A 26,829-nucleotide genomic window follows, 5' to 3' on the forward strand; every position below is an offset into this window, starting at 1 on the left:
GGCACACAGTTCGCAAGACCACAGAAGACTTGAGTAATACTGTCAACGAGCTTGTTCTAGTCTTTATGGAATCTTCTCCCCACAAACAGCAAAATCCACAGTCTTTTCAGTAACAGGAAACACTCACTAGAATATTACAGGACACAAAGTTTTGGTAAATTTAAAAGGATATAGGTCAATTGAAGAAAATATTTCTCTGAAAGGGGTAAATAATTAGAAATAAAAAACAGGAAGATAATGGGAAAATCCCCAAATATTTAGAAGCTAAAAAAATTAAATATCTAACAACAGTGAGCAAATTATAGAAACCAACTGAAGTTTCAAAGAAGAAAACAGAACTGAAGTTACAAAATACTTTGATCCTAATGAAACCAAAAATGCAAACTATCAAAGTTGTAAGATATAGCTAACAGAATTTCATAGCAGCATGTGTGTATGTCATCAAAGAAGAGAATTCTCGAAGCAGTGACCTTAGACTCCAGCTTTGAACTTAAGAAATTAGGAAAGGAGAAGAACATGAGGAGGAGGAGGAGGAGGAGAAAATTAAACCCAAAGTGGCAGGGAATGGGACGGGACAAGGACACAGTAAGTATCATAGTAGAAATCAATAAGGTACAAAACAGAAAAAACAACAACAACTGAGAACACTGACTGTATTAGTTACTTTTCTGTTGCTGTGGAAAGTGCCGTGACCAAGGCAACTTACAGAAGGAAGGGTTTATTTGGGCTTAGGGCTCCAGAGGGATAAGAGTCCACCATGGCAGCAAGCATCAGGCATGGAGGCAGGAACTGAATGCTGAGAGAGAACTCACATCCTGAACAAGTACAAAGCAGAAAGAGAGCACGGAGAATGGGGGGAGGCTTTAAAACTTCGGAGCCTGCCCCCAGTAACATACCCCCTCCAGCAGGGCCACATTTCCTAAACTTCCCCAAACAGCACCACTATCTGAGGATCGAGTGTTCAAACACTTGTGTATATGGAGAATGTTCTCATTCAAACTGCCACACCAGTGTAACAGATGATCGTGTCAGAAGATCAGCAAAATCAGTAGGCCAGACTGATCAGAATAAGGTAAGGTACAAATGATCCAAACCAGGAATAAAGGAGATTTTATCGTTGGAGATCCTATACATATGAAGAGGAAAATAGCTGAGTATGATGGCGCACGCCTTTAATCCCGGCACTCAAGAGACAGAGGCAAGCGGATCTCTGTGAGTTCAAGGCCAGCCTGGACTACAGAGTGAGTTATATAGGCCAGCCAGGGCTACACAATAAGACCCTGTCTGAAACAAAAACAAAACAAATACAGAAAATAGAAAATGTCTCCTTTCTAATAATAAAACAGAATACCATAAGCTGGGCAATTTATAAACAACAAAAAATTATTTGGCTGAGGGTTCTGGAGACTTGGAAGCCTAGGATCAGAAGCTACTTAGGTTAAGGCCTAATTGATGCATTATAACACAGAGAAAGACATCCCATGGCAGATGTGGATGTAGAGACAGGTATGAGAAGGAAGGAGAAGAAGAAAGATGAAATAATCTTTTTATCAGAAACCCACTCCCTAGATAACTAACCCATTCCCTAGATAACTAACCAGTTCCCAGGATAAAGCATCACTTCAGTTAAGAGAACAGAGCCACCATGGCTGAACCATCTAGGGATCCTGCCTTTCAACACTTACATTAGAGATTAAGTTCCCACACGTGAACTTTGGGGGATACATTTAAACCAGAGCACATAATTTATATTTTTCCTCAATAATAAAGCAATTTTAAAGATGCCGAGTAATACTCCATTGTGTAAATGTACCACATTTTCATTACCTATTCATCAGTTGATGGACATCTAAGCTGTTTCCATTTCCTGGCTATTGTGTATTTACACAATGGAATACTAGTCAGCTATTAAAGATGAAATTATGGGATGCACAGGTAAATGAATGAAACTAGAGTCATTGTAAGTAAGGTAACCCAGACTAAGAAAGACAAATGTTGCATGTTTTCTCTTGTATGTGGATATTAGCTTGGAATCTTTAAATAAGTATGATTCATTTGGAATTCCCATAGAGATTAGGAAACTAGGAAAGGACCATTGGGGGTGTGCTTTTAAGAGAGGGAACATACAATACAGCAATATAACAGGAGAAGAGAGAATAACGGATCAGGGGAGATTAAATGGAGTGGGAGGCGGGAGGCAGGGTAGAGGAGGGACTATGGGGAAGGATTACTAACACTTTTGAAAAAGCCATCCTTACTACTGTAGACACCTCATAAAATATACATATACACATATAAAAGTAGTTTAAAATGGAGTTACCCTACAATGATGGGACAATACTCCAACAAGATTCCATATACTAGCAAATAAGAACCCCAGAACCAGAATGGGTTATTTCTTTTTGAATTCTTGGCCGGTGAGGTCCCACAGACCCCCAAACATTACAGGTGATTTCCACTATTCTTGGTACCCCTCTAGAATCTGGCTAGCTTTCCTGGTGTTGGAAGGTGCTATGCATGGTACTGGAGGAGAAAAGTAATTGTCAGCCCCTCCCCAGCTGTGAACCCTGTGAACTACAATAATAACGGACCTGGCAGGATGTGCCCACCTGTGCAATAATGGTACAAATGTTAGGGGAGTAGCCAACCACCTTCTGATTGCTCTAAGGTCCACTCCATGAGATGGAACCCATATGTGGCACTGTAATGGGGCCAAGAACCTGTGGATAGGTAGGTCATAAGCCCCAAGGGAGAACCTAATACTATTAAATAGACATAGCATTGAAACATCCCTAATGACTTATTGCTGCACCCATAGATCAGTGTAGCTATCAGTCATACCAGAGAAACTTTTTCTTGAAGTGGATGGCAATGAACACAGTGACGCTCAACTGGTCAACATCTAGAGCATAAGAGTCTGGGGAGAACTTATCCCTGTATGGGCCATACATACCACATTCCTCACCCCAAGGCTCAAGATCTCCACACAGGGGCAGAAAGACCGAAGGTGGTAGAGAACTTCAAGGAAACCGTCCTTTCCAGACACAACAGGGCGGTTGCACTTATGGACTCACGATGATTAGGACTGTGCACAAGACTTGTTGCAAGCTCAAGCCAGACAAAATCCTGACATGGACAGAGGGAGGTAGGAACAAAATCCACTACTAGAAGACGAGCTATTTGGCATTTGAAAGCTACACAATACTTAGACAAAGCTGGCCTTGAATTCACAGAGATCCACCTGCCTCTGCTTCCCAAGTTCTGGGATTAAAGGCATGTGCCACTGTACCCAGCCTGCGAGTCAGTTTTCTTTAATGATGTGACCTCTCCTAGGTTAACCACACAGTGGGGTTGTCCCCATCCCCAGGGCAGTTGGGACATTCAATGGGTTTAAAGAAGAAAATTGGGAGTCTGGTGGGTAGGGAGGTGCGGATAGATCTGGAAGGCATTGAGAGAAAGAACAGTGAATATGATAAAAATTCATTGTATGAAATTCTCAAATAATTAATAAAACATTATTATTATTATTATTATTATTTGGTTTTTCGAGACAGGGTTTCTCTGTGTAGTTTTGGTGCCTGTCCTGGATCTCACTCTGTATACCAGGCTGGCCTCTTATTTTTTTAAAAAGATACATTAAGTGGGGAGAGGGACTGGAGAGATGGCTTGGGAGTTTAAAGTACCTTCTCTGCTTGCAGAGGAATCCAGTTCACCTCCCAGCACCCACATGGGGTGGTTCACAACTTCCTACAACTCTAGTTCAGGGGATTCAATGTCCTCTTCAGGCCTGAACTCTTGTGAACATACCCACACATATAGACATAGTTAAAAATAAAAAAGAAGTATTTTTGAAAAGATGTGTTGGAGGGCTATGAATGTAACTAAGTGATGGAGTGCTGGCATAGTATGCCCAAAGCCCTGAGTTTAATCCCTAGTAACACACACACACACACACACACACACACACACACACACACACACATACACACACACACACACACACACTGAGGAACCCTTTCCAGAAAACTCTATGATGTTCCAATTTAAAATAAAGCAGTTCCAAAAACAAACGAACAAAAAAAATCCCACACACAAGTAAAATAAATCAATATCACCAGATGTGGTGGTATATATCTTCAATTCCAACACCCAGGAGACAGAGATGGGCAGATCTCTGTGAGTTCAAGGACAGATCTCTGTGAGTTCAGGGCCAGCCTAGTCTACATAGTGAGTTCTGGGCCAGATAGAGCTACACAGCAAGGCCCTATCTCAAAAACAAAAAGTAATTAGTATCAAGTCCTAACCAAGTCAGATGGACAAGAACAGTCTAGACATATGGAAAAAAAGTTCTTCAGAATTACAGAAGTTTGGCATATTATTTTTACAGAAATGCACTTCAGATATTTAAAATGAAAACATGTACTAAAAATAATGTCTTAGAACAGCAGTAATGCTGTGAAGAGGTCCTGTATCATCTAATTTTACAGATAGAATATATTTTAATTAACATAATGATTACATCAATGATTGCTTCATCTTAGGAAATCTAAATATTTTCCCAGAAATCCAATCACAGGAAAGTATGAAATAAAATTTCAGGCCAGTGTCTATAATTTAGAATTTAAATGATCATATATAAATAAGATAAACTAATAACGGTTTTATTTTGTGTCGTCTTATAGAATGTATATTGACTACCTGAATGTATTAGGATTCTCTCTCTGCAATTACCCACACTATTGCAGATCTATAATGTTTGCTCCGTTTCACCACAGGAGCCCTACAAGATGCCAAGACAAGATTTTAATACAAGCATCTTGAAATACTGCTGATTTCCTGATTATGTATTAAACATGACCTCACTAGTCAATTTCAACTATATCTGTTCATATAATTGAGGAATGTCTTTTCTTAAATTATGGTTGATTGATTTTCCAAAATCATACATAATTTCAGCTGGGCATGGTGGTGCATGCCTGTAATCCTAGCACTTGGAATGCAGAGAAAGGAAGCCTGGACTAGCATGAACCCCTGTCTTGTGGGGGTGGTATTTTATATATAACTTATCATGCCAAGGTTGTGGTGGTTTGAAGGAAATGTCCTTCATAGTCTTGGGCATCTGAATACGTGGTCCCACTAGGTGGCGCTGTTTGGGGAGGCTGAGGAGATGTAGCCTTGCTTGGGGAAGTATGTCACTAGACATGTGCTGTGAGGTTTCAGAAACCACACAGGTTTTAAAGCCACATGCTGGTCCCAGTTTGATTTCTTGGCTTCCTGATTGTGGTTTAAGAGGTGAACTCTCAGCTCCAGACTCCCTGCCTGCCTGCTGCCATGCTTCCCTTCAGTGACAGTGATAGACTCTAACCCCCTGGAACCATAAGCCCAAATAAATCCTTCCTCCTGTAAGTTGTCTTGGTCCTGGGGTTTTTTGACAGCAACAGAAAAGTAAAAAGACAGATCATCAACAAAGGGATTTCGTTTTGTTTTGGTTTTTTGAGTTAGCATTTCTCTGTATAATAGACCAGGCTGTCCTGGAACTTGCTTTGTAGACCAGGCTAGCCTCAAACTCACAGAAATCTGCCCATCTCTGCCTCTGCCTCCTGAGTGCTGGAATTAAAGGTGAGCACCACCACCATCACCACCTGGTGAAGGGTTTATTTATTTATTTAATTTTTGGACAAGATCTTACTATGTAGCCCAGGCTGGCCTAGAGTTCTCTATGTAGACTAGATTGGCCTCAAACTCATGGAAATCTGCCTGCCTCTATCTCCTGAGTGCTGGGATTAAAGGTATGGCACCACACCAACCCAGATAAGGTGTTTTTATTTGTTTGATTGAGATGGGGTCTCACTTGGTAGCCTGTACTGGTCTGAAATTCAATATTTATGTAACATATAATATATAACATATATTCTATAATAATATATTATAGACTAATTATATAATATAACCATATAAATATGTTATATTTACAAATATATAATATTTATACGATATATTATACAGCATATTAATATGAATATAATAATTAAATATTATTTAGTATATAATTTATAATGCATAATAACTATATGCAATAACATATTGATATTATAAATAATATATAAATATATATTTTATATAAAACACATAGTATGTTATATATAATAAATATGTGATATAATGTTATATAAATATATATTTCACTATATATGTATATTTAAGGTTGAACTTAGATCAGTGTGTCATAGACAAAGGTTCTTTTGGCAAATACCAAAACCAAAAAAATGAAAACACCTCACTTCAACCATTTCTGCCCACTGGACTGTGTCGTTCACTTAACACCCGTTAGAACTTTCCTAAGTGCCAGATCCTGTGAGGTTATGAGGACGGAGAAGCCATGTTCCCTGTTCTCAGGGTGTGTGGTCCTGGTGGGGGATTGCACAGCATGCATTCAGCACACACATGTGACTGTAAGAGCGAGTACCGGGAGAATGTGTGTTAACTCCTAAGGCAGAAGCAGCACATGTCCTTCTTTCTCCACAGTAACCTCCACCCAGTCTCCTCCAAAGGTATTGTAGAAATGAGTTTCTGGAAACTGTCCATGAGCATGAGGAAGGCCACTGCCAGGCTCTATGATAGTGAATGCTCTTGGGTTCGAGTGGGAAAGCATGCTCATTCTGTGTATGTACACACACATGAAAGTTGTGTGTGAGTGTGTTAAGGGGTGTGTAAGCCCCTAATGAAGCTGGGGTTCAAAATGTCTATGACAAATCCTTGAAATGTATGCCCATGTCTTCCTCACAGGCTCAGCCTCCAACTTCAGCTTTTTCCGATGGATGAAGTCCCTCCTGATGCCCTCCTGCAGGTCTGTGCCCACGGGGCTGGTACAAGGGTGGACAAGGGGCCCAGTCTCGGGAGGTGCCCAGGGGTCTGGTTCCTGGCTGTGCTTGGGCCTGGGCTGTGGTGTAGAGCTTGACAGTGGAGAAGCTCTGGGAGGCTGGTGTTTGCTCCTCACGGTCCCCACGCTCAGTACCCAGCACCTGCTCCTCACAGTCCATACTCAGTACCCAGCACTCACACTTCACTGTCCTCACACTCAGTACTCAGCACCTGCTCCTCACGGTCCCCACACTCAGTACCCAGCACTCACTCCTCACTGTCCTCACTCAGTACCCAGCACCTGCTCCTCACGGTCCCCACACTCAGTACCCAGCACTCACTTCTCATGGTACTCCATACTCAGTACCCAGACCTCACTCCTCACTGTCCTCACTCAGTACCCAGCACCTGCTCCTCATGGTCCTCCACACTCAGTACCCAGCACTCACTCCTCACTGTCCTGCACACCTCTTTCCCAGCTTCGGCTCCTCAGAACCCCATACAGGCTCATGCCCTGTTCCTTCATGTCCTCAGTCTTCATGAGCCGAGCCTTCATCTAGAGTCTGAATATTGGGTGACAGGTCACCAGAGCTGATCTCAGGAGTTAACGGTCTGAGTCACATTCCCACCAGTCCTTAATCAGGCCCAAGATCAAAGCCTAAGGGGACATGAAATTGGATCTCATGTTTCCCATCTCAGGCCAAAGGTAGCTGGTGTCACTGTACTCGTGACAGACACTGTAAGTCAAGTATGGGCGTGGATGAGACGCTGTGAAGGACTGCAGTAAGCCTGGCATGTGTGCACAGGTGTCACACACACACACACATGTGCACACACACACACACACATGTGCACACACACACATGTGCGCACACACACACACACACATGTGCACACACACACATGCGCGCGCGCGCGCACACACACACACACACACACACACACACACACACACACACACACACAGAGGAACAGGAGACCTTATCCTGAAGGGAATGTTCCCTGATGCCCCTTCCCTCTGGCTCCTTCCCTCCCTAGTAGGAAGCCCAAACTTCCTCATCCTTTAAGGCCTCAGGGTTCTGCCCTGTGTCCCCTTTCACTGCCCGTGAGAAGCCAAAGCTGAAGGCCAGGCAAGCCCCAGCAGAATACAGCCCAGGGCTTATTTGATTTCATTTTGATGGTTTGGTTTTGAAACTCTAGACGTGCCGTTTGTGTTTGCCAATATCTGCACCTTCCACACCCAGTCACTGCTAATGAAATTAGGACCGGTTCCCATTGATTCCAGATGTAGGCGTGGATCCTTGCTCTCTCTTTGTGTTTCCCCCCTAGGGAATATATAAATGCATATTCATGGTATTAAATACAATCATATTGTCATATAGTCACTATTGTGTCATATTGTCATATTGTCACTACTCATCTCCAGAACCCCAACTCCAAGAACACTGAACCATCACTCGGCACCCCCTGACATCCTTTTTTCTTTTTGGTTTTTCGAGACAGGGTTTCTCTGTGTAGCTTTGGAGCCTGCCCTGGAACTCACTCTGTAGACCAGGCTGGCCTTGAATTCACAGAGATCCGCCTGCCTCTGCCTCCCAAGTGCCACCATGCCTGGCCTTTTTTTTTTTTTTAATTATATGTATTGGAGAAGGGAGTACATGCACATGAGTGTAGGTGCCTTAGGAGGCCAGAGTTATTAGATTCCTCTGGAACTGGAGTTACAGGCAGTTGTAAGCTCCCCGACTTGCGTGCTGGGAACAGAACTCGGGTCCCCTGCGAGAGCAGTGCTTTCTCTTAACTACCGAGCCATCTCTCCTGCATCCTTGTTGAGACAGCACTCTGAAAATACTGCTAATCTGTTCAAGCTGGCACAGGGAGTGGGAACTTGGTGCTATAGCTTGGGAGGACAGAGAGAACGGTGTAAGGTTATGGAACCAGAGGGAGGAGTCGAGATTTGAGGGCCCAGAAGTGGAAGATGGGAATAGAGTGAGAACTCTCTTGTCAGCCGCATTTCCTGGCTGCTGTGTGTCCTCCTTGGAGCTGTGGTGAATGTGGGGTAGCCTCTGCCTCTCTTCCTGTCTGAGGCACGAGGCTGGATGGCCCAGGTCGCAGCACACCAGAGAAAGTGGATTAAATGGAAATGGTTTGGTATAGAAGCCGCCTGCAAAGTTTTGAGCTTCAAATGTGTGGGTGGGGATATTTGGTATAATCTGATTTACGAGAATGTACTTAGTCATTTCTGGCTTGAAAGCCTAAAAGAAAAAAAAATGGCAGTGGAGTTCACCATGGGTCCTTCAGCTGTACTCTGAATTCCTGGGATGTCGCCGCCAAGGTCCCTGTATTAGGAGGGTGTTCCTAGGAAAAGACAGCCCCTTGGTTGGAACAGAGGTTACTCCACACAGCTCCTCGCTCAGTACCCAGCTCTGGACTAGTTCAGTGGAGTGTGGAGCCTTGGCCAAGTGAGCATCAAACTTGCTGGCCCCACCCCAGCTCCTGGGTGTGTTTTGTGATGGTTTAGGGGCGGGAAGGGCCAAGAAGTGACTTAAAAATAGAAATTGGTAGCCTTGCTTTCTGTTTTGTAGTTTTGACTTTTTCCAAAACGTCCTTCAGAACCAAGGGCGTGCCACTGTGAGGCGTGTTCGAGCCGAAGGGTTTGCTTACCTGTGCCTCACAGTTACAGTTACTCTGTGAGGTCAACCCTGACTTTTAGAAGGCTGTCTTCCCGGGAGCCGTAGCAACTGTCCAGATGAGAGTCTGCAAGCCGTTCTACGGAGCTGGTTTCCCTGAATCCAGAAGAGTGCGTGGCTTTTACCTGTTCAAAACAAAACACATATGATTGTCTAGTGTGGCATTTTGGCCGCTTCTGTTTTGCAGATTTCACTCTTACAGAAGCAAATTCAGTTTTTAGGAAGTCTTAGCCTAACTCATTCAGATAGGGTCTCAACAAATGGCTGTAGCACCTGGGTCATGTGATCGGAAGCTTTCCAGAGTCAGCGGACACTGCTGTTGAAGTTCTACCTTAGATGTCTGTCTTTTCACGTCGCTCTTGATCTTTTTTTTACATTCCTGATTTGAGCACTTGAACGTTACTCTGAGTGAAATAGCTGATTCTATTGAGGGGAAGATGTTCAGAGGAAATCTGTGCCTCTATGAGAATGCAACAACTTGACAGGCTATGGACCTGGAAGGGCCATGGAGGGGTGAGAAAACAGAGGCCTGTGGAGACAGAGGCATCCCACTAGCTGATGAGGGACAGAGCTAAGAGCAGCAATGCCTTCTCCAGCCCCTAACACCTTCCTCGGGAACCAGCCTAGAACATGATCTTCACTGGTGTATCCACCTGGATGTGTGGAGGCTGGTGTCAGTGGACTCTGAAACTGGGCTTCTCTTTGTCCTTGCCGGTGTGGTCCCCAAAGCCTTGGTGCTTTACCCCTTAGCTGCTTGCTGAGTAACCTTGGTGCCTTGGAAACCACTCCTCACTCAACTAACTTTCTCTCTTCCTTCCTTCCTTCCTTCCTTCCTTCCTTCCTTCCTTCCTTCCTTCCTTCCTTCCTTCCTTCCTTCCTTCTTTCCTTCCTTCCTTCCTTTCTCTCTTTCTTTCCTTCCTTTCTTTTTCTCCCTCTCTCTCTTTCCTTCCTTCTTTTCTATAGAATATCTTTTGTTTGTTTTTCTGTTAATAATTTCTTACACGTAAGCAATGCATCTTGATCATGTGTACCCAGTCTCCCAGCACCTGCAGCACACGCCCCTTCCCATCTCATGTCCTTTTGTAACAGCCCTGCATCCAGTGAGTGTTGCCCACCAGGCTGTCCATTGATCTTGCTGACTTGGCTGTGTGTGAGCAATCCCAGCTGCAGTGAGCTCACGAGGCAGTGGCCATGCCGTGTCCAAAGGACAGTATTTCACGGCACCCCAGCCTATTCTCTGGCTCCCTCATTCTGCCCCTGTTCCTTATGCTCCCTCAGCCTTGGTGACAAGGATTGACACAGACGTCTCATCTAGGGCTTAGTGCTCAATCGATACTCATTCTCAGCCCTTTGACTAGTTATGAGTCTTTGTATTAACAGATGCCAGCTGCAGAGCAAAGCTTCTCTGGCTAAGGTTGAGGGCAGCACTAATCTGTGCATGTAAACAATAAACTTAGAAGGCCATTTAACAACAGGTTCTTTAGTAAAACAACAGTAGTAGCTTCCTTCCTGGGTCCTGCAACCTCCTAAGCCATAACTCTCGACCAGGTTTATGGTACTTAGGCTTGATTCTTTCCTGTGATGCAGGCTCAAATCCAATCCGAAAGCATTGGTTACACCCACAGCCTTCCCACCACTATTGCAGCCATAGGCACATCCTGTCTGGAAAGGTGGCATTGTCGTATGCGAGGTTGGCTGTAGGGATACCCTGGATGCCTTTTCTCCCCAGCAGCCTGTGTAACACCTCAACTCACTTCCTAATGACTCAAAGTGGCTTCTCTTTCCACTCTTCTCCAGTCTGTAGATTTGCCATTCCGTTGTCTCATTTGACAAGAGCACAAGGAAAAGGTACAGAACTCTCGCTACACCGTCTTCAGTGTGGACCTCTCTTATCAGAAAGCACATTTTTATGCTGTCCCACTTAAGAACGGTTAATGTTACTCTCTTCACTTGCTGCCAAGTTTGAGTTCACAGACTGTTATAGCTCTCAACAGTTATGCTTTAAACATTTGAATACAGGCTGAAAGTTAGGACAGCTGGCATTTGCACAGTGTCTCTATGCAGGGAAGACTGGCTTCCACTGCTCATCTGCGTCTTCCTCTCTTCTCCCCATCCGTTGTCTCCCACTGAAGGAGCCTGAGGTCCGCCCGGGAGCAGATCATCTTGGCACCATCCCCAGCCAAGGTTGCCATGGCAATGACTCAGCTTACCCAGGAGAACACAGACTTTGCCACCCGAGATCGCTACCACCATTCCTCCCCCGTGAGTCGGGAACAGCTGATGCCTCCCTACTAGACCCTTGCTGGACTCCTCCTTTCTAGAAGCTGCCCTGGAGATGGGGGACCCAGATCTCAGAACCTTTGGAAACTGCTTCTACCAATGAGAAACCCCAAGACTGGTCTTCCCTCATAGCCTTGGATGGCGGAAATCACCTTCTAGTCTGAACTGGCTTGTCTCTCCAGGTGTGGCCATGGCTTCCACATGTACCCAACCTGAACAGCCCACAGGCTACCAGGGTGATCATTTGACACCAAGACAATCAGATGTGGAGAACCAAAACCAGATTTCTTATTGTAAGGGGCACAATAAATACTTATTTTAATTTTATTGTTTTTTTTTTTTTAAGTATACACTACACTCACATGGTTCCAAGTCTAATTATATGCAGGATAAAAGTCTCCTTCTCCTCCTTGGTCCTCATCTGCTTGGTGCCCACCTCCCACCACAGAGGCAACCACTTCTCACACACACAGCAGCCATCTCTTTACACATAGGAAAGGGGGTTCTTATACCTTCCTATCCACAAATGCAGTCTGCATACACATGCTCGACAACATCTTGCCTTGGAAGCATTTCCATGATGGTGCTTACACAGTTTCTTCATGATGTCTTGATGTCTGAATACATCATAATTTATTCAATCAGTCTCATGATGATGGCATTTTGATTCATTCTGATTTTCTTGCTATTACAGACACTTCTGCAATGAGTCAGTCATTATGTTTGTATGCACACTCATGAATCGTACCCCCAGATAAGTCCTCAGAAGGATCAGCAGGAATGTGCATTTGTGGGCTGTTACTGTTTGGAGAAGTGCTTTTTAGTTAGAGAGTCAAATAACGGGCCAGGCGGGCATGGTAGCCACCTGGAATCCCAGGACTCGAGAGATGGAGACAATCTGGGCTGTGTAACAAGACCCTTTATCAAAGCGGGTGGAGGGAAGAGAAGGAAATAAATGATTATGAATTGCCTAATATTGACTGGTGTTGTTAGAAATGTGTATAGTCCCTGACTTCCCGACACCTTTGCAGCTGTTTTGTGACCTGAATAGCGTGAGGTGACAGAACTCTTGGTTCCTCTGTGAGCTGGGCCTGGCACTCATCATGAGTATCCAGCACTGGGGGCCAGGCTTCCTGGTCAGTTGAGCCCCTGGCTCAGGCTCCAGTTCCACTGAGCATGGGGGGATGGACTGCTGGGTCTCTTTAGATTCTTCCCTACACTTTCCTGAGAGGCTGTGCTGACCTTGCCTGCGGCATGGGCTGCACATCTTTAACAAGTACTACCCACAATTCAGTGCGTGATACACTGTGAACACATTTTATAAAACACCTGTATATTAGAAGGGAAGGTGTGGTGATATATGTGTACCCTAATAAAATTTGCCTGAAGATCAGAGAGACAAAGGAACAAGCCACTGCCACGTCTCACCTCGCCAATTCCACAAATCCTCTGACTGAAATCCTCTGAGTCCTCACCCGAAAGACTCCAGCCAAAAAAGCCTCTAGTTCCTGTCTCCTCACACCTTATATACCTTTCTCTGCCCAGCCATCACTTCATGGGATTAAAGGCCTGCGTGTTTCCCAGTACTGGGATTAAGGTGTATGCCACCACTGCCTGGCTCTGTTTCTCTCCTAGACTGAGTCAATCTCATGTAGTCCAGGGTGGCTTTGAACTCAGAGATCCAGGCGGATCTCTGCTTCTGAGTGCTAGGATTAAAAGTGTGTGCCACCACTGCCTGACCTCTATGTCTAATCTAGTGGCTTGTTCTGTTCTCTGATCTTCAGGCAAATTTTAATAGGGTACACAATATATTATCACAGGAAGGCTTAGAGTAGATGAGGGCTGAGAAGAGCATGAGGAGTCAGCTAAAACTTAGAACCTTCTTTTCTAGAAAACAAGGTCTCATTTACTACGTCTGGAAACGATACCCAGCTTTGCTTAAAGAACAAATGTCTGAGCACTTTTAGACACTTTGAAAGAGTGCAGAATTTGGGATGGAATAAACTTGTGGGAATGGAAACACTGTTAAAAGAGACAGCAAGCTGGCCTGACCACCTGAGTTCTATTCCCAGAGTCCACATGATAGAAGGGGAGAACCATCTTTTGTAAGTTATCCTCTGACTTCTACAGGTGTGCTGTGATTTATACCACACATGAGCATGCACACACACACACACACACACACACACACACACACACACACACACACAGAGAGAGAGAGAGAGAGAGAGAGAGAGAGAGAGTAAAAAAAAAAACACCAAAAATCAGACTGAGGGGCTAGAGAAATGGGTTAGCGTTTAAGAGCACATAGGTACCTGTAAGTCCAATTCCAGAGAACCCAGTGCCTGCTGGCCTCCATGGGTACTTGCATGCATGCAGTACACATAACCTCATTTAGGCACACACATTCACATAAAGCTTTTAAATATTTTTAAAGGCTGGACAGGCTAGAGAGAGGGTTCCATGGTTAAGAACGCTTCTTGCTCTTCCAAAGGACCCAGGCTCAATTCCCAGGACCTATGTGGTGACTTACAACTGTCTGTAACTCTAGTTCTAGGGGATCAGAGACCCTCTCCTGGCCTTCGTTTGCACCAGAGAATGGAGTATACAGCCACACATGCAGGCTAACATCAATACACATAAAGTACAAAAAGGACAGGCTGAGCTGAGCTGGGCATGGTTAATAACAGCACTTAGGAGGCTGAGGTAGGAGATGTGAAATAAAGTTCATGAAAAGCTGAGGGCAGTGATCCCTGAGGACCTGTTTTGTTTTGTTTCATTGACAGGGTCTTAATGTGGTTCAGGCTAGCCTGGAACTCACTTTGTAGCCCAGGCTAGCATTGAATTTGTAGTCCTCTGGCCTCAGTGGCTATATCTGAAGGCCCTTTTAAAGAAGAACCTGTATTCGTGAAGTTTCCTGTGGCCACTGTAATTAATCACACAGACCAGATGCCTTTAAAACAATAGAAATACATTTTTCTTCCTAACTGCAGAGTATAGAAATCTCAAATCAGCCTTACTGAGTCAAAAACCAAGGCCAAGGAGCAGGATTGACCCCCCCCCACACACACACACACAAGCTCTGGAGGAATTTGTTTTGTGCCTTCTCTAGCTTTGATGGCTGCCAGCATTCCTGGATTTGTGACCACGTCACTACAATTCAAAGCCAACACCACAAGTCACAGCTCCCATGCATTGCCTTCTGGGGATGTGTGAAGTCCATCTTCATTTTTATCTGTTTTATAATGAGGCCCAAGATAACTTAGACTGAGCCCCAGCTCAAGAGCCTTGATTTAATCACATTTGCAAATGCATTTTTGAAGTGAGGAGACATTGGCAGGGCCTGAGAAACAGGACGTGGTATCTTTGGGGCCATTTTCTGCCCATCACAGAGGACTTGGGCTGCTTCTGCTTTTTCTGTTTTGAATTCTGCACACCAGGCTAAAAGAGCAACCACTCTGAAGAAAAAGGCAGGGAGCTGGAATATCCACAGAGCTTGAGTAAGATGATACCAAGGCCACAAATAATGCACAGAGACTCAAGAAGAGCATCCTTTGTCTGATGTGATTCATCTTACAGAGAGAAGAAAAAGAGAGGACCCGGTCATTATGATAACTGGAAACTGTATGCTCAGTGTTGGGACACCAAAATGAACAGCTCAGTGTTCTGGGGCAGGGGCAGGTGGTAAGCAGGTTGAACTTCTAATAGGATCCAAAGTTCTTGTATTTAACCCCAGCTAGATCACATAGCTGTAACATCTATTAGGCCTCAGCCTAGGTTCCTTGGAAAGTAAATGTTTACAAGCTACCACTTTAATAAGGAGTGAGAGGCAGAAGTGAGAGGAGAGAGAACGGAGGCAGAAAGGACAGGTTGACAGCCACGCAGGAGCTTTTGAAGGTCCGGAGAGACTGCAGAACACCTGTCTCAAGACCCTCTTCCAGATGGAGAAGGAGTCAGAATTTATCTCCTGGTTCCTATTTCCCCAAACTAAAGGGGGAGCCCAGGTGGACATTGGCCACCTGTACTTGTAATGTGCACATGCGTGAGTGCCTAATAGTTCTGTGTGAAGAGAGCCTGTCTGGAGTCTACCTGGAAGGAGTCACCCAGCTGAGATGGAACCAGTAGCCTGACCACTGACAGGTGGTGCAGATAGGACCTCAGATGGCACATTAACAAGTGTCATATAAAACCCATATATTGCAGGTCTCTATGATGACTAAACATGCCTGTCAGTGGCTCATTCAGAAAAGGTTTATGTATGTATTAGGGTTCTCTAGAGGAACAGAACTGAATGTGTGTGTGTGTGTGTGTGTGTGTGTGTGTATCTTATAGGCTGTGGTCCAGCTAGTCCAACATTGGCTGCCTCCTGATGGAAAGGCCCAAGTCTGGTACTTGTTCCATCCATGAGACTGGATGTCTCAGCTGGTCTGTCTACATTGGAAAGTTCTAATACCAGCGAAGGAATGCCTCAGTAGCAGGATAGATGAACTTGCCAATGAAAATCAGAGCAAACAGGCTAAAAGCAAAGGCTTCCTTCTTCCACGTCCTTTATGTAGACTGCCACCAGAAGATATAGCCTAGATTTAGGGTGGATCTTCTCACCTCAATAGATCCAGTCCAAAAAAAAGTTGTGCTCAACTGTTTGAGTTTAGTTGATTCTAGATGTGGTTGACAATAAAGATCAGCCATCATATAATCCTAAAGGATATTCATAAATGTCAGCCCAATTAGTGTATGCAGCACCATAAGCAGAATACTGACCTAAAAGTTTCACCAACAAGCCCATGGCTGTAGGAGGCGATGTCTGAATGAAGATGATTATCTTCATGAATGAGTCCCTCCCCTAAGCCATTTACTGACTGACCCACCTAGTAATCCATCTGCCTACTTTCCCACTATCCATTGATCTGATCATTAACATACCTATTGACTCCTCAGTCAACCCATCTGTCAGTCAACCCTTTCAACTATTCAAGGCTAAAGAAACTCTACTTGGTGCTCCATATTCAGTGCCTGACACCCACCTCACCTGCTCCAGGTAGCTCACCAATTGTAGAACTGTCGCAGGTAAAGATACAACCACAGGTCATTCCAAGAACTCCTCAGCCACCACCCTTGGCCTTTCTGTGTGTGTGTGTGTGTGTGTATACAGCCCAATTGCAGAGCATTCTTTTTTTTTGATGTTTTTAAATTTTTTATGTATATGAGTGTTTTACTTGCATGTCTGTCTGTATGTCTGTACACCACATGCATGCTTGGAGCCTATGGAGGCCAAAAGAGGATATCTGATCCCCTGAGACTAGGGTTACAGATGGTTGTGAGCCATCGTGTGGGTGCTGGGAAGCTGTCATGTAGGTACTAGTTAAGATCACTGGTCTTCTGGAAGAGCCATCCTCTCAGCCATCCTTTCAGCCCCGACGCCGGTCCCTTAGAGCACTGTTGAACTCAAGACTGGGAACCAGAACAGGGATCACTTTCTCAGGTGTCTCTGAAGGTCATGCTAATCTGCCCTCTAATTTACATAATGAGATGCAGCATATAATTTAAGTTGGTGGGGCGTCTGAGGTTCAGGGTTCAATCATCCTCTTCAGGATTCTCACTCAGAGGGTTTAAAGATGGGACAACAAGATGCCAGTTTATGTGTTAAACATTATTGTTTATTTGCATGTGAGAGATACCAGAATATCAAATGGAGTTAGAGGCAGCTGTGAGCTGCCTGATATGGGTGCTGGGATTTGAACTCACATCCTCTGCAAGAGTGGAATGGCTCTCTCAGCCACCCAGCCACCTTTCAGGTCCATTCTCTAGGGCGGGGTGCAACGCTTCGGTTGACAAGTAGTAGATAAACGCAGCTGATATCATCAGTTTGAGTCAAGGCCCCTGGTGTCTAATGCATTTCCTCTTGAGTCTGAACTCTAATGCCAAGGTCCCTTCAGTGAGGAGCCAGAACCAAGGCTCAGTCTGCCTTGTCACCAATAGCATATGAAAAGAGAGGTGACAACTTCACAATCCCTACCATTCAACTTAGCGAACTAATGAGCATGGGGACTAATGAACTAATCGAACCCAGGGCCTTATGCATGTTAGGCAAGCACTCTTCCAAATGAGCACTAGCTACATCCGGAGCCCAACTTTCTACTGCTGCTGCAACAAATTCACTGTCTTGAAACAACAAAAATACGTTCTCTTACAGTTATAGAGGTCAGAAACCCAAAATGGGTCTTGATGAAATAAATTGATGGTGCAAACAGAGCCATGGTCTCTAGAGCAGTGGTTCTCAACCTGTGGGTCTCAACCCCCTTGGCTAACCTCCGTCTCCAAAAACATTTACATTATGATTCATAACAGTAGGAAAATGACAGTTATGAAGTAGCAATGAAAATAATGTTATGGTTGGGGGGGGGTCACCACAACATGAGGAGCTGTATTAAAGGGTCACAGCATTAGGGAGGGTGAGGACCACTGCCCTAGATGCTCTAGAGGAGTTGATTGATTCCTCCAGCCTCTAGGAGCTGCTCTTATTCCTCGCTCTTGTGCGTTACCCAGCCGTCAGCAAGCACACTCTCTCCAGCCTCTGCCTCTCCATCACAGCTCTTTTTCTGACTCTCCTGCCTCCCTCTTCTGCTTTTAGGGGCCCTTATGATTATTCTGGACCCACCTAGCAACCCAGCATCATCTCCCCATCTCAGAATCTGTAGTCATATGTGCCCAGATCTTTGCTATGTCAGTCACATATCCACAGGTTCCAGGGACGAGGATACAGCCGTCTTTGAGGGGCATCCTCTGCCTGCCGTATCTGATATGCTTAGATGCAGAGGAGAATGATGCTTCACTCGGGAAATGGCTGAATGTATGTCCAAGGGGCTCAGCAGACAGCCAAGCCCTTTGCTTCAAGAGGACCTCAGGATTGCTGGGGAGACAAGGGAGGCAGGAACCAAGACTGTGAAGTGAATTTGAAACCATGTTTGTTAGACTATATGGGAAGAAAGGCTGAGAAGGTGGTTTAATATGTAAGAGGCCTTGCTGTGAAAGCATGAGGATCTGAGTTCAAATCCCCCACACCCACATAAAAGCCAGGCAAAGCCTCCTCACACATACATAGAAGTGTAAACACACACGTATGTGTGTATCACCCATGTACATATACACCACACACACACACATTTAAAATTTTTAATAATAAAAGATGTATAAACCTTAATACAGAAAAGAAAATACTAAAAGGCTTTTGAACCAAGGAACAAGAGGCACAGAAATAAATAAGATGCCACTCAGAAAAAGCAGGCTCACTTCAGTCTACCAACTGGTCTACCTCTTTCTTTAGGTGGGCTTACTGGTCTACCTCTTTCTTTAGGTGGGCTTACTGGTCTACCTCTTTCTTTTAGGTGCATTTACTAGTGTAAACTTTATGTTATCCTGGCTCTAGTACAATTACTAGTTTTGTGACCTTGGGCATGCTTTTTTCACTTGTCTCTGTGAGATGAGAATGGAAATTCCTACCAGCTAGTACATGGAGTTCTGAGTACTAAATGAAATGAGACTTTTATAAAAATAATTTGTTTGAGGAGGTAAAGATGGGGGAGTGGGCAGTAGTGTTAAGAGCCACCCTCACTAATTAAGTCAGTTACTGTGGGCAGCGTAGGAAGAATAAAAACCTCACACAAACTGCAATGCTTCTTGGCACTAGCTAGCCTGGAATTTCAGAGCCAAGTGGAGCCCTGCTGCTCCAGGAGGCCATGTGGCATTTTGTGAGCCACAGACCTAGCAGGACACCTTTGCCAGCCAACAGCAGATCTGGGGCATGTCCAGATCAGAGCAAGGAGAACCACAGAGAGCTCTACCCTTACTCTGCCCTCGGCCTGTCAGGTTCTTCTGGTTCCCTTCCTATCCCCTACACACTTCTCTCAATCTTCTCTCTGATGTGCCTAGAGCCTTGAGAATTTGTCTTTCTCGTTCTTCTGAGCCAGGGTAGATTCCAGAACAAGCACCCATCTCCTGGACTACCTTAACCCCTTCTAGTCTTGTCTCCCTGAAGTCCATAGGTGCCTGAGAAGAGAGGCCTGGCGTGGAGGTGGCATGCACTGGAGTTTCTCTATACTGTCCTCACTCCTCCAGAGAAAGGGGAAGCAGAGAAATCCCACTAAAGCTGCCCAGCACACCCATATCTTGAAAACATACATGGACTCCTTTAGGGAAACTTATCAGCAGAAATAGTTTCCAGTTCTCAGCTGAGGCATGTAAGGCCTGTAATTGGGTCTTGCTTTTGTTCTTACTCTTTGGGGGCCCAGATAATTACATGGAGACTTATTCTTTCTTATGAATGACTGGCCTTAACTTGGCTTGTTTCTAGCCAGGTTTTTTTTAACTTAAATTGTCCCATCTACCTTTCGCCTCTGGGCTTTTACCTTTCTCTATTCTATATAGCTTTCTTTCTTTCTTACTCCATGGCTAGCTGGGTGGCTGGCCTCTGGTGTCCTCCTCTCCTCCTTTTCTGGCTCCTCCTTCTTTTTCTCCTGAGCCTCAATTTCTCTTATTTATTCTCTCTGCCTGGCATCCCTGTCTACCCATCTCCTGCCTAGCTATAGGCCATTCAGCTCTTTATTGGATCAATCAGATGTTTTAGACAGGCAAAGTAACACAGCTTTACAGAGTTAAACAAATGCAACATAAAAGAATACAACACATCTTTGCATCATTAAACAAATATTCCACAGAATAAATGAATGTGACACACCTTAAGCTAATATTCCATGATAGAGTCCTAAGCCCCTAACTCTTGCTGAGGTATTCTTAGCAGGGCCATATCCAGGAAAAAGAACAGATAGCAAGGAAGACCCCCCCCCACCAGGGTCAGGGGTCCCCTGCTGGCTGTGCTCCTGGAAAAGTAGCCCATCTCACAACAGTGAGGCTGGTTCCATCTCTCTGTGCCCTGGATATGATGGACTGAACTGAGTGAATGACAGTGATTACTCCCATCATTCATGGAGTGACCGGGCATAGCCTCCTTTTTTTTTTTTTTTTTTTTTTTTTTGGTTTTTCGAGACAGGGTTTCTCTGTGTAGCTTTGCACCTTTCCTGGAACTCACTTGGTAGCCCAGGCTGGCCTCGAACTCACAGAGATCCACCTGGCTCTGCCTTCCAAGTGTTGGGATTAAAGGTGTGCGCCACCGCCGCCGCCGCCGCCGCCGCCGCCGCCGCCGCCGCCGCCCGGCTGCATAGCCTCCTTTTAAGAGAGGGAGAGTGGTTCCCTAAATGGGACCTAAAATAATGGGTAGCCTGTATTTCTTTCTCCTCTAAGATACTCTGTTTTGGGGCTAAAGAGATGGCTCAGTGGTTAGACGCCCTTCTGCTCTTGCAGAGGACCAGAGTTTGGTTCCCAGCGCCTGCATGGCACCCAGACCCTTCTGTAACCCCAGCTCAAGAGGATACAACACCCTCTTTTGGCTTCTTTGGGCACCTGCGCCCCCCGACATGCACGCACGCATGCACGCACGCACGCATGCACACACGCACACACGCACACACACATCTAAATAAAAATATTTAAAATTTTTAATTTTATTTTTAGTTGAGAGGGGTATACAGTGTGTGATGACATACATACCAGCCTGTGTTGAGGCCAGAGGACAACTTTGTGCAGTGGGTCCTGGGGATTAAACTCTGGTCATCAGGCTTGGCTGCAAGCATCTTTACCTGCTGAGCTGTAGAGCCATCCCAAAGTCACTTTCTTTCTCTTTTATTTGATAATACAATAACAACAATAACAACTATGTGTGTGTGTGCATGTGTGTATACACATGCATGCGTGTACCTGTGTTTCTGACCAGTTTTGCTAAAGAAGGCACCATATTAGAAGCTAGACTCACGAGTTGTGGAGACTGCCTTGACGTATGGGCCATGTGACGTACATCAGAGTCACTTGGGGAAGCCCTATGAGCTGGCGACATCTCAGAGGATTAGCCGTCATTCCCCAGCAACCAGCAGGAGGGCCTAGTGAGTGCTGATTAGTGAGATGTGACACAGAGCATGTGTGTTAGGAGGCTGGACGGAGCAAACAGCATTGGTTTCAAATACAGCCACCCAACTGAATGTCACAAGGCTGGTGCCCCAAATGGCGACATCAATTTGTAGTTGAACACTTCTGACATGGGCATCTCTGTGGTTCTGTATCAGTCAGGGCCCATGTGCTGGTATAATAAAGATGCATGAGCCTCAGTGACTTGACCCTAAATGCATTCCAGTCCGTGTTATCGTCTGATACAAGTCAGAGGGAGAGAGGGCTTCTGCACGGGCACCAGAGACACAGGCTTCTTCAACATCTCTGCCCTCCGCGGACAGGTAAGAGAAGACAGAACCAGGAAGGTCCCAGGGAGGTGAGGGAATCGGGACTGAGAGGGCCTGTGTTACCTCCTCCTCCTGTGTTCATTGGTCAGACTAGACACACCATCTATCTGACTGAAAGACAGGCTAGGAAATACAGGCCAGCTGGGTGCTGAGGACATGGAGGAACGGGCTTTAGAGGACATCCGGCCTGTTCCGTCACTGTGCTCCAGGACAAAACCAGATGCGCCACAGTCCTTACTGATGCGAATCTCTCGATCTGCCCTGAGTGGGTTTGTGTTTTCACTCACTCATCCAGTGACACAGCTGTCTTCATGTCATGCTTGGAACTCCATTTTCAGGACTCCCTAGAGCCCTTAAAACCCAGTGTGGTGACCTGTACTGATCGTCTGAGCCACTCAGTTGAATCCAGGAGCTTGGGACCAGCCTCGGATAGTAGAATTTCATCTCAAAACTAAAGTGAAGCCTGTGAACATTCTAATGGATGGCAAGTTTTTTTTATTTGGTTTCTGAGAGAACCTAAAACTATTTGGAACCAAATCTGGGCATAAAGCGATTCGCCAAGCTAAATTGTCTTCGTTGAGTGTGAAAAAAGAAAAAGAGTCTGCCTCAGCACATTTTGAAGCTTCACAGTGTTGTTGGAATGATTGCACAAGCCTCCCAAGGTACTGATTTTGAAGGAATGCCATTTATTTAGAGGCATTTCAGTAAACTGAGTATGTGATTGACTTTGTAACTTTAGTTTACATGCTATTATTTATTCACGTATATACTGGTCTTCTTTTGCCTTGTTGAAAATTATCACCATGTGTAATTTTAAGTATTCTTTTTTTTTCTTGTTATGTGTAAGTGTTGTTGTTGTATTATAAAACTTTTCCTGGGGAGATACAACACACACATCTACTCACTCCAGATAGGGAATCCACCACAGTACAGATACCACCAAAGTCCAACTTGGTGAACTGTGAGTTTTATCGGGGTTATTTACAGGGAGGGATATGAGTGAGAGGTCACTCAGAGGAGCAGAAATAACTCAACGACAGCTGCATTGCCAGAGCCCAGCCCAGCATGGGGACAGCTCACAGACACTGGGAACCTGGAGCACACTGCACAGCCTGCTTGCAGCTCAATAGATGGAAGGTATCCTTTCCAGGTGCCTCAGTTGGTCTACACCTCTTCCAGGCAGCTCAGCTGGCTTCTGTTTCTTGCAGGCAGCTGGTCTGGTCTGGGTCTTCTTTGCAGCTTGGCTTATCCCGGAGGGACTCTCAAGCAGTCATTATTATTTACTCTGTCAGGGAGGGGCCTAATGAATCTGGTCAGTTTCAGGTACTTCCTGAAGCTATTTTTTGTTTACCTTCCTGCTTAAGGAGCTTCCATACAGGATGGAAGGTTCCAATCTCCGAGGAAATTTTATATAACAGGTATGTGGACATGTGTGATTGCATATTCTTATGTGTGCATGTGTACTCGTGGAGGCCTGAAGATAATGTAGGAAACCCTCCTGGTTTTCTACCTTACTTATTAAGTAGAGTTTCTCAACCAAACCCAGAGCTCACTCATACGGCTGGCGCCAGTTTTTTCTGAAGCTGGAATTACAGGCAAGCTGCCATGCGAACCCAGCATGTCCCTGTGTTCTGAAGAACCCAATTCCACTCATCATGCTTGGCAGCAAAACCAGTGAGCCATATCTCCAACCCGATTTTAATTATCCTTGATGCGCCCTGTCAACCTAGCCAACCCATCACGGATTCATTCAGTCACTCAGTATTTTCTGAGTGTCTACATGCGCCACATTTTTTTTCTTTATTCACCTCTGATACTTGATGACCATCATTGCTCTCATGGCAGCCTGAGGTCCCACATACAGAGTGTTCTAAGATGAAGAGGCAAGAATGGAGTGCAGCTCTTGAGTGGCCAGCTGGCATTGGAATAGGCTGTACTTGGATGGTGCCACCAAAACCTTTTGAGAATAGTCACTACAGTGACGTGTAACTGGTCTCCCTACCCCTCGCTCTGTTTTCTAATCTGTCCTCCATGCCTTAACTTTTAAACGCCGAGAGATCAATGGAGTCCAAGCCCATGGTATTGCCTCACCATTTTTTCCTCACCTTTGTCCTTCTCCCTTCCAAGTAGATGCTTTCCCTGTTCAAATTCTGCACTAAAAACAACACAGCTCCCCCACTCCTCACCCCTGTAGTGACTGGACCAACTCACTCTGTCCACCAAAGCCAGCCCTCTTGAGACATTCTCTCAGTCAAATGGCCTTCATCTCTCACTCCTCTCCTCTCCCAACACTCTCTGGATCACCCTGGGAGGATGCAGCGCCTCTGTATTAGTCCTCTGCTAGAATTTCTGTTCTAGCTCGATGTGATAGCTCATGCCTATAATCCCCAAAGCCAGGAGACTGAAGCAGGGGGATTGCCATGAATTTAAGGCTAGCCTGGTCTCATAGCAAGTGCCAAGCCAACAAGGACTTCATAGGAAGACTCTGTCTCAAAATGAAAGAAAAAAAATAACATTCTCTGTTTGCTTTGCTTGGGAAACCCTGAAGTATCCTTCAGGAAAACGGTCTAATGTCTGAAGCTAAATCTTAGAATTAGAGCACTTGGTATTTATATAAAATAACTTACAGTAAACAAACTGACTCCATCCTTTCTCCTAATCTGCTAGCTCGTCATGGCTAGGGACTATCTCTTTTTGTTTTATGTGTATGGGTGTTTTGCCTGTATGTGTGTCTGTGTGCTACATGTGTGCAGTGCCCATAGAGGCAGAAGGGGAGAACATCAAATCCCTGTCACTGGATTTATAGATAGTTGTAAATAGTCCCATGGGTGCTGGGAAACAAACAGAAGAATTTTGCAAGAACAGCAAGTGCTCTTAACCACTGAGGCATCTCTCCAGACACACACACACACACACACACAAACACACACATCTTGTTCATCTTGCCAGAGCCTAGCATGACGCCTACTTGTGCAGAGTAGACTTACAGCAACTGCTTCTCGAATGACCATACCGATTGTGACTCTGCATCACCGGCCGATGCACACGCTCTCTGTTTCCTTACACATTGGGTAGGAGTGGTTTCGCCTGAGCTGTATGTTAGAATTGTTGGGGGAGCCCGTAAGGAATGCTGATGATATCCAAGCCCCATGACTGGGGAGTCTGGTTTAGTAAAAGAATTCTATGCAGTAGAATTTTGTGAAAAAGCCAATCCCCCACCCACAAGTCTATGTCCAGACATTGCTCTGATGTCCGTTTTTTCGGACTCTGCCTAATTTCTCTGTCTCTCAGGAAGCTCTTGGAGTTCTTCCCCCAGACACTCCTGTACATGTGGCTTATAGTTGGGGCCTTCTCGAATGTCTCTCTGTCCTCTGGCCACACCATCAGAGGCTGTGGAAGCATTCCACAAACCTAGGAGAAATGCATCTAGTTATGTGTCAACCAGCAGTTAAGGGAAAGAACTAGAAAGGGAAAGAGTAAAAATATGGAGAAGCTGATTGGACAAAAGGCACCCACAGAGGAAAGAGCCCGAGGAAGGGGTGGAGGAGAGGATGGTCCAGAGGCACTTGAACATAAAGAAAAACTGAGATGCCCAGAAACTGACCCACAGGCAAAACACCTCTGAACAGACAGCAGCACTTGGCTAGGCTCCAGCAGAATTCGGGGAGGATGGAAACTTCCAGGCTCATGTTGAGTGGGGTGGAGCAGAGTGGCCAGGGGAACGGCAGATCTGGGCTGCAGGAAGGTGAGTGTGTAGCACTAATGTGAGCTTGGACTGAGTGGGAGGAGAAAAGCATTGTAAAAGCAACGTTTTGCAGCTTTGGAGACTGGTCCCGGATCTGGCTCTTGAGAAGTGCCCCGCGATTGTTGATGATTGAACACTCTAATCTCTCTGCCCACAATGGGACTCTGGGCTTTCTGCTCCTTCCCTGGGGCCCTGGCCACTTTGCCCAGTGTCCCGGCATCCCAGGAATTTCCCTGCTGTTCCAGGGAGGATGTTTCATGCTGCAAGTTTTGCAAAATAGAGAAGGTTTATCAGAATCCTATTGCACCAGAGGAGAATGTTCCAGGCTCCTTGACGTTTACAGTGTGTAACTGATTTTATCGGGGGAATGTTGTTTGGAGTGGAAGGGCCTTCTCCAATGGGTAGACAAGAAACGGAAGGTCATTTGAGGATCCACCCCAAGCTATGTAAGTTGGTTTTCAGCATTGATGTACATAAGGCTTGGGACCCTGGCCAAACCATGAGCAACCCTTCCTCCCTGGAGGAGGTCCCAGCCAGTTTCCAGAGGGACTGGGTGTTTACATTCTCACCTTGGCCCTGAAGGGCAAAAGCCCTAAGCCTAGCACTGCTCTGCAGAGAAACAGCAAGGAAAGTCTCTCTAGCCATAGCTTAACTCTGTCTGGACAAAAGCAGACCATTCCTGACATTCCAGAAAGGGGGACAATAAGGCTTCTCCTGGGGGGATTGAAAATACAGAAGGGGGTTTTTATTCCTTTAGTTCTTTGGTCAGAATCCCAAAGGCCCTCGGCTTCCTGGAACTCTGAGCAAAAACCGCATAGGAGCAGCATGTGTTCCATGAGAAAGCTGGGGGTCGGCCCCTTCTAGTTCAATTCCTGGGAGGTTGGGTCAGCTCTGCAGCTGGCCTGCACTGAGC

At 45.4% G+C, this 26,829-nt stretch overlaps 1 protein-coding gene across 2 annotated transcripts in view; it reads left to right on the forward strand.

Moving 5' to 3' along the window:
• Nucleotides 1-12,800, forward strand: part of Slc12a8 (solute carrier family 12 member 8) — a 157,082-nt gene extending 144,282 nt beyond the window's left edge. For both annotated transcript variants that reach the window (XM_015993289.3, XM_076548798.1), the window contains exons 13-14: nucleotides 6,787-6,847; nucleotides 11,681-12,800. In XM_015993289.3, coding sequence (XP_015848775.3) covers nucleotides 6,787-6,847; nucleotides 11,681-11,843 — 224 coding nt within the window. In that variant the 3' untranslated portion in view covers nucleotides 11,844-12,800. The remainder of the gene's footprint in view (nucleotides 1-6,786; nucleotides 6,848-11,680) is intronic.
• The last annotated feature ends 14,029 nt before the right edge of the window (nucleotides 12,801-26,829 follow it).

The sequence above is a fragment of the Peromyscus maniculatus genome, chromosome 12 (genome assembly GCF_049852395.1).
Source record: "Peromyscus maniculatus bairdii isolate BWxNUB_F1_BW_parent chromosome 12, HU_Pman_BW_mat_3.1, whole genome shotgun sequence".
Taxonomy (NCBI): Eukaryota; Metazoa; Chordata; class Mammalia; order Rodentia; family Cricetidae; genus Peromyscus; species Peromyscus maniculatus.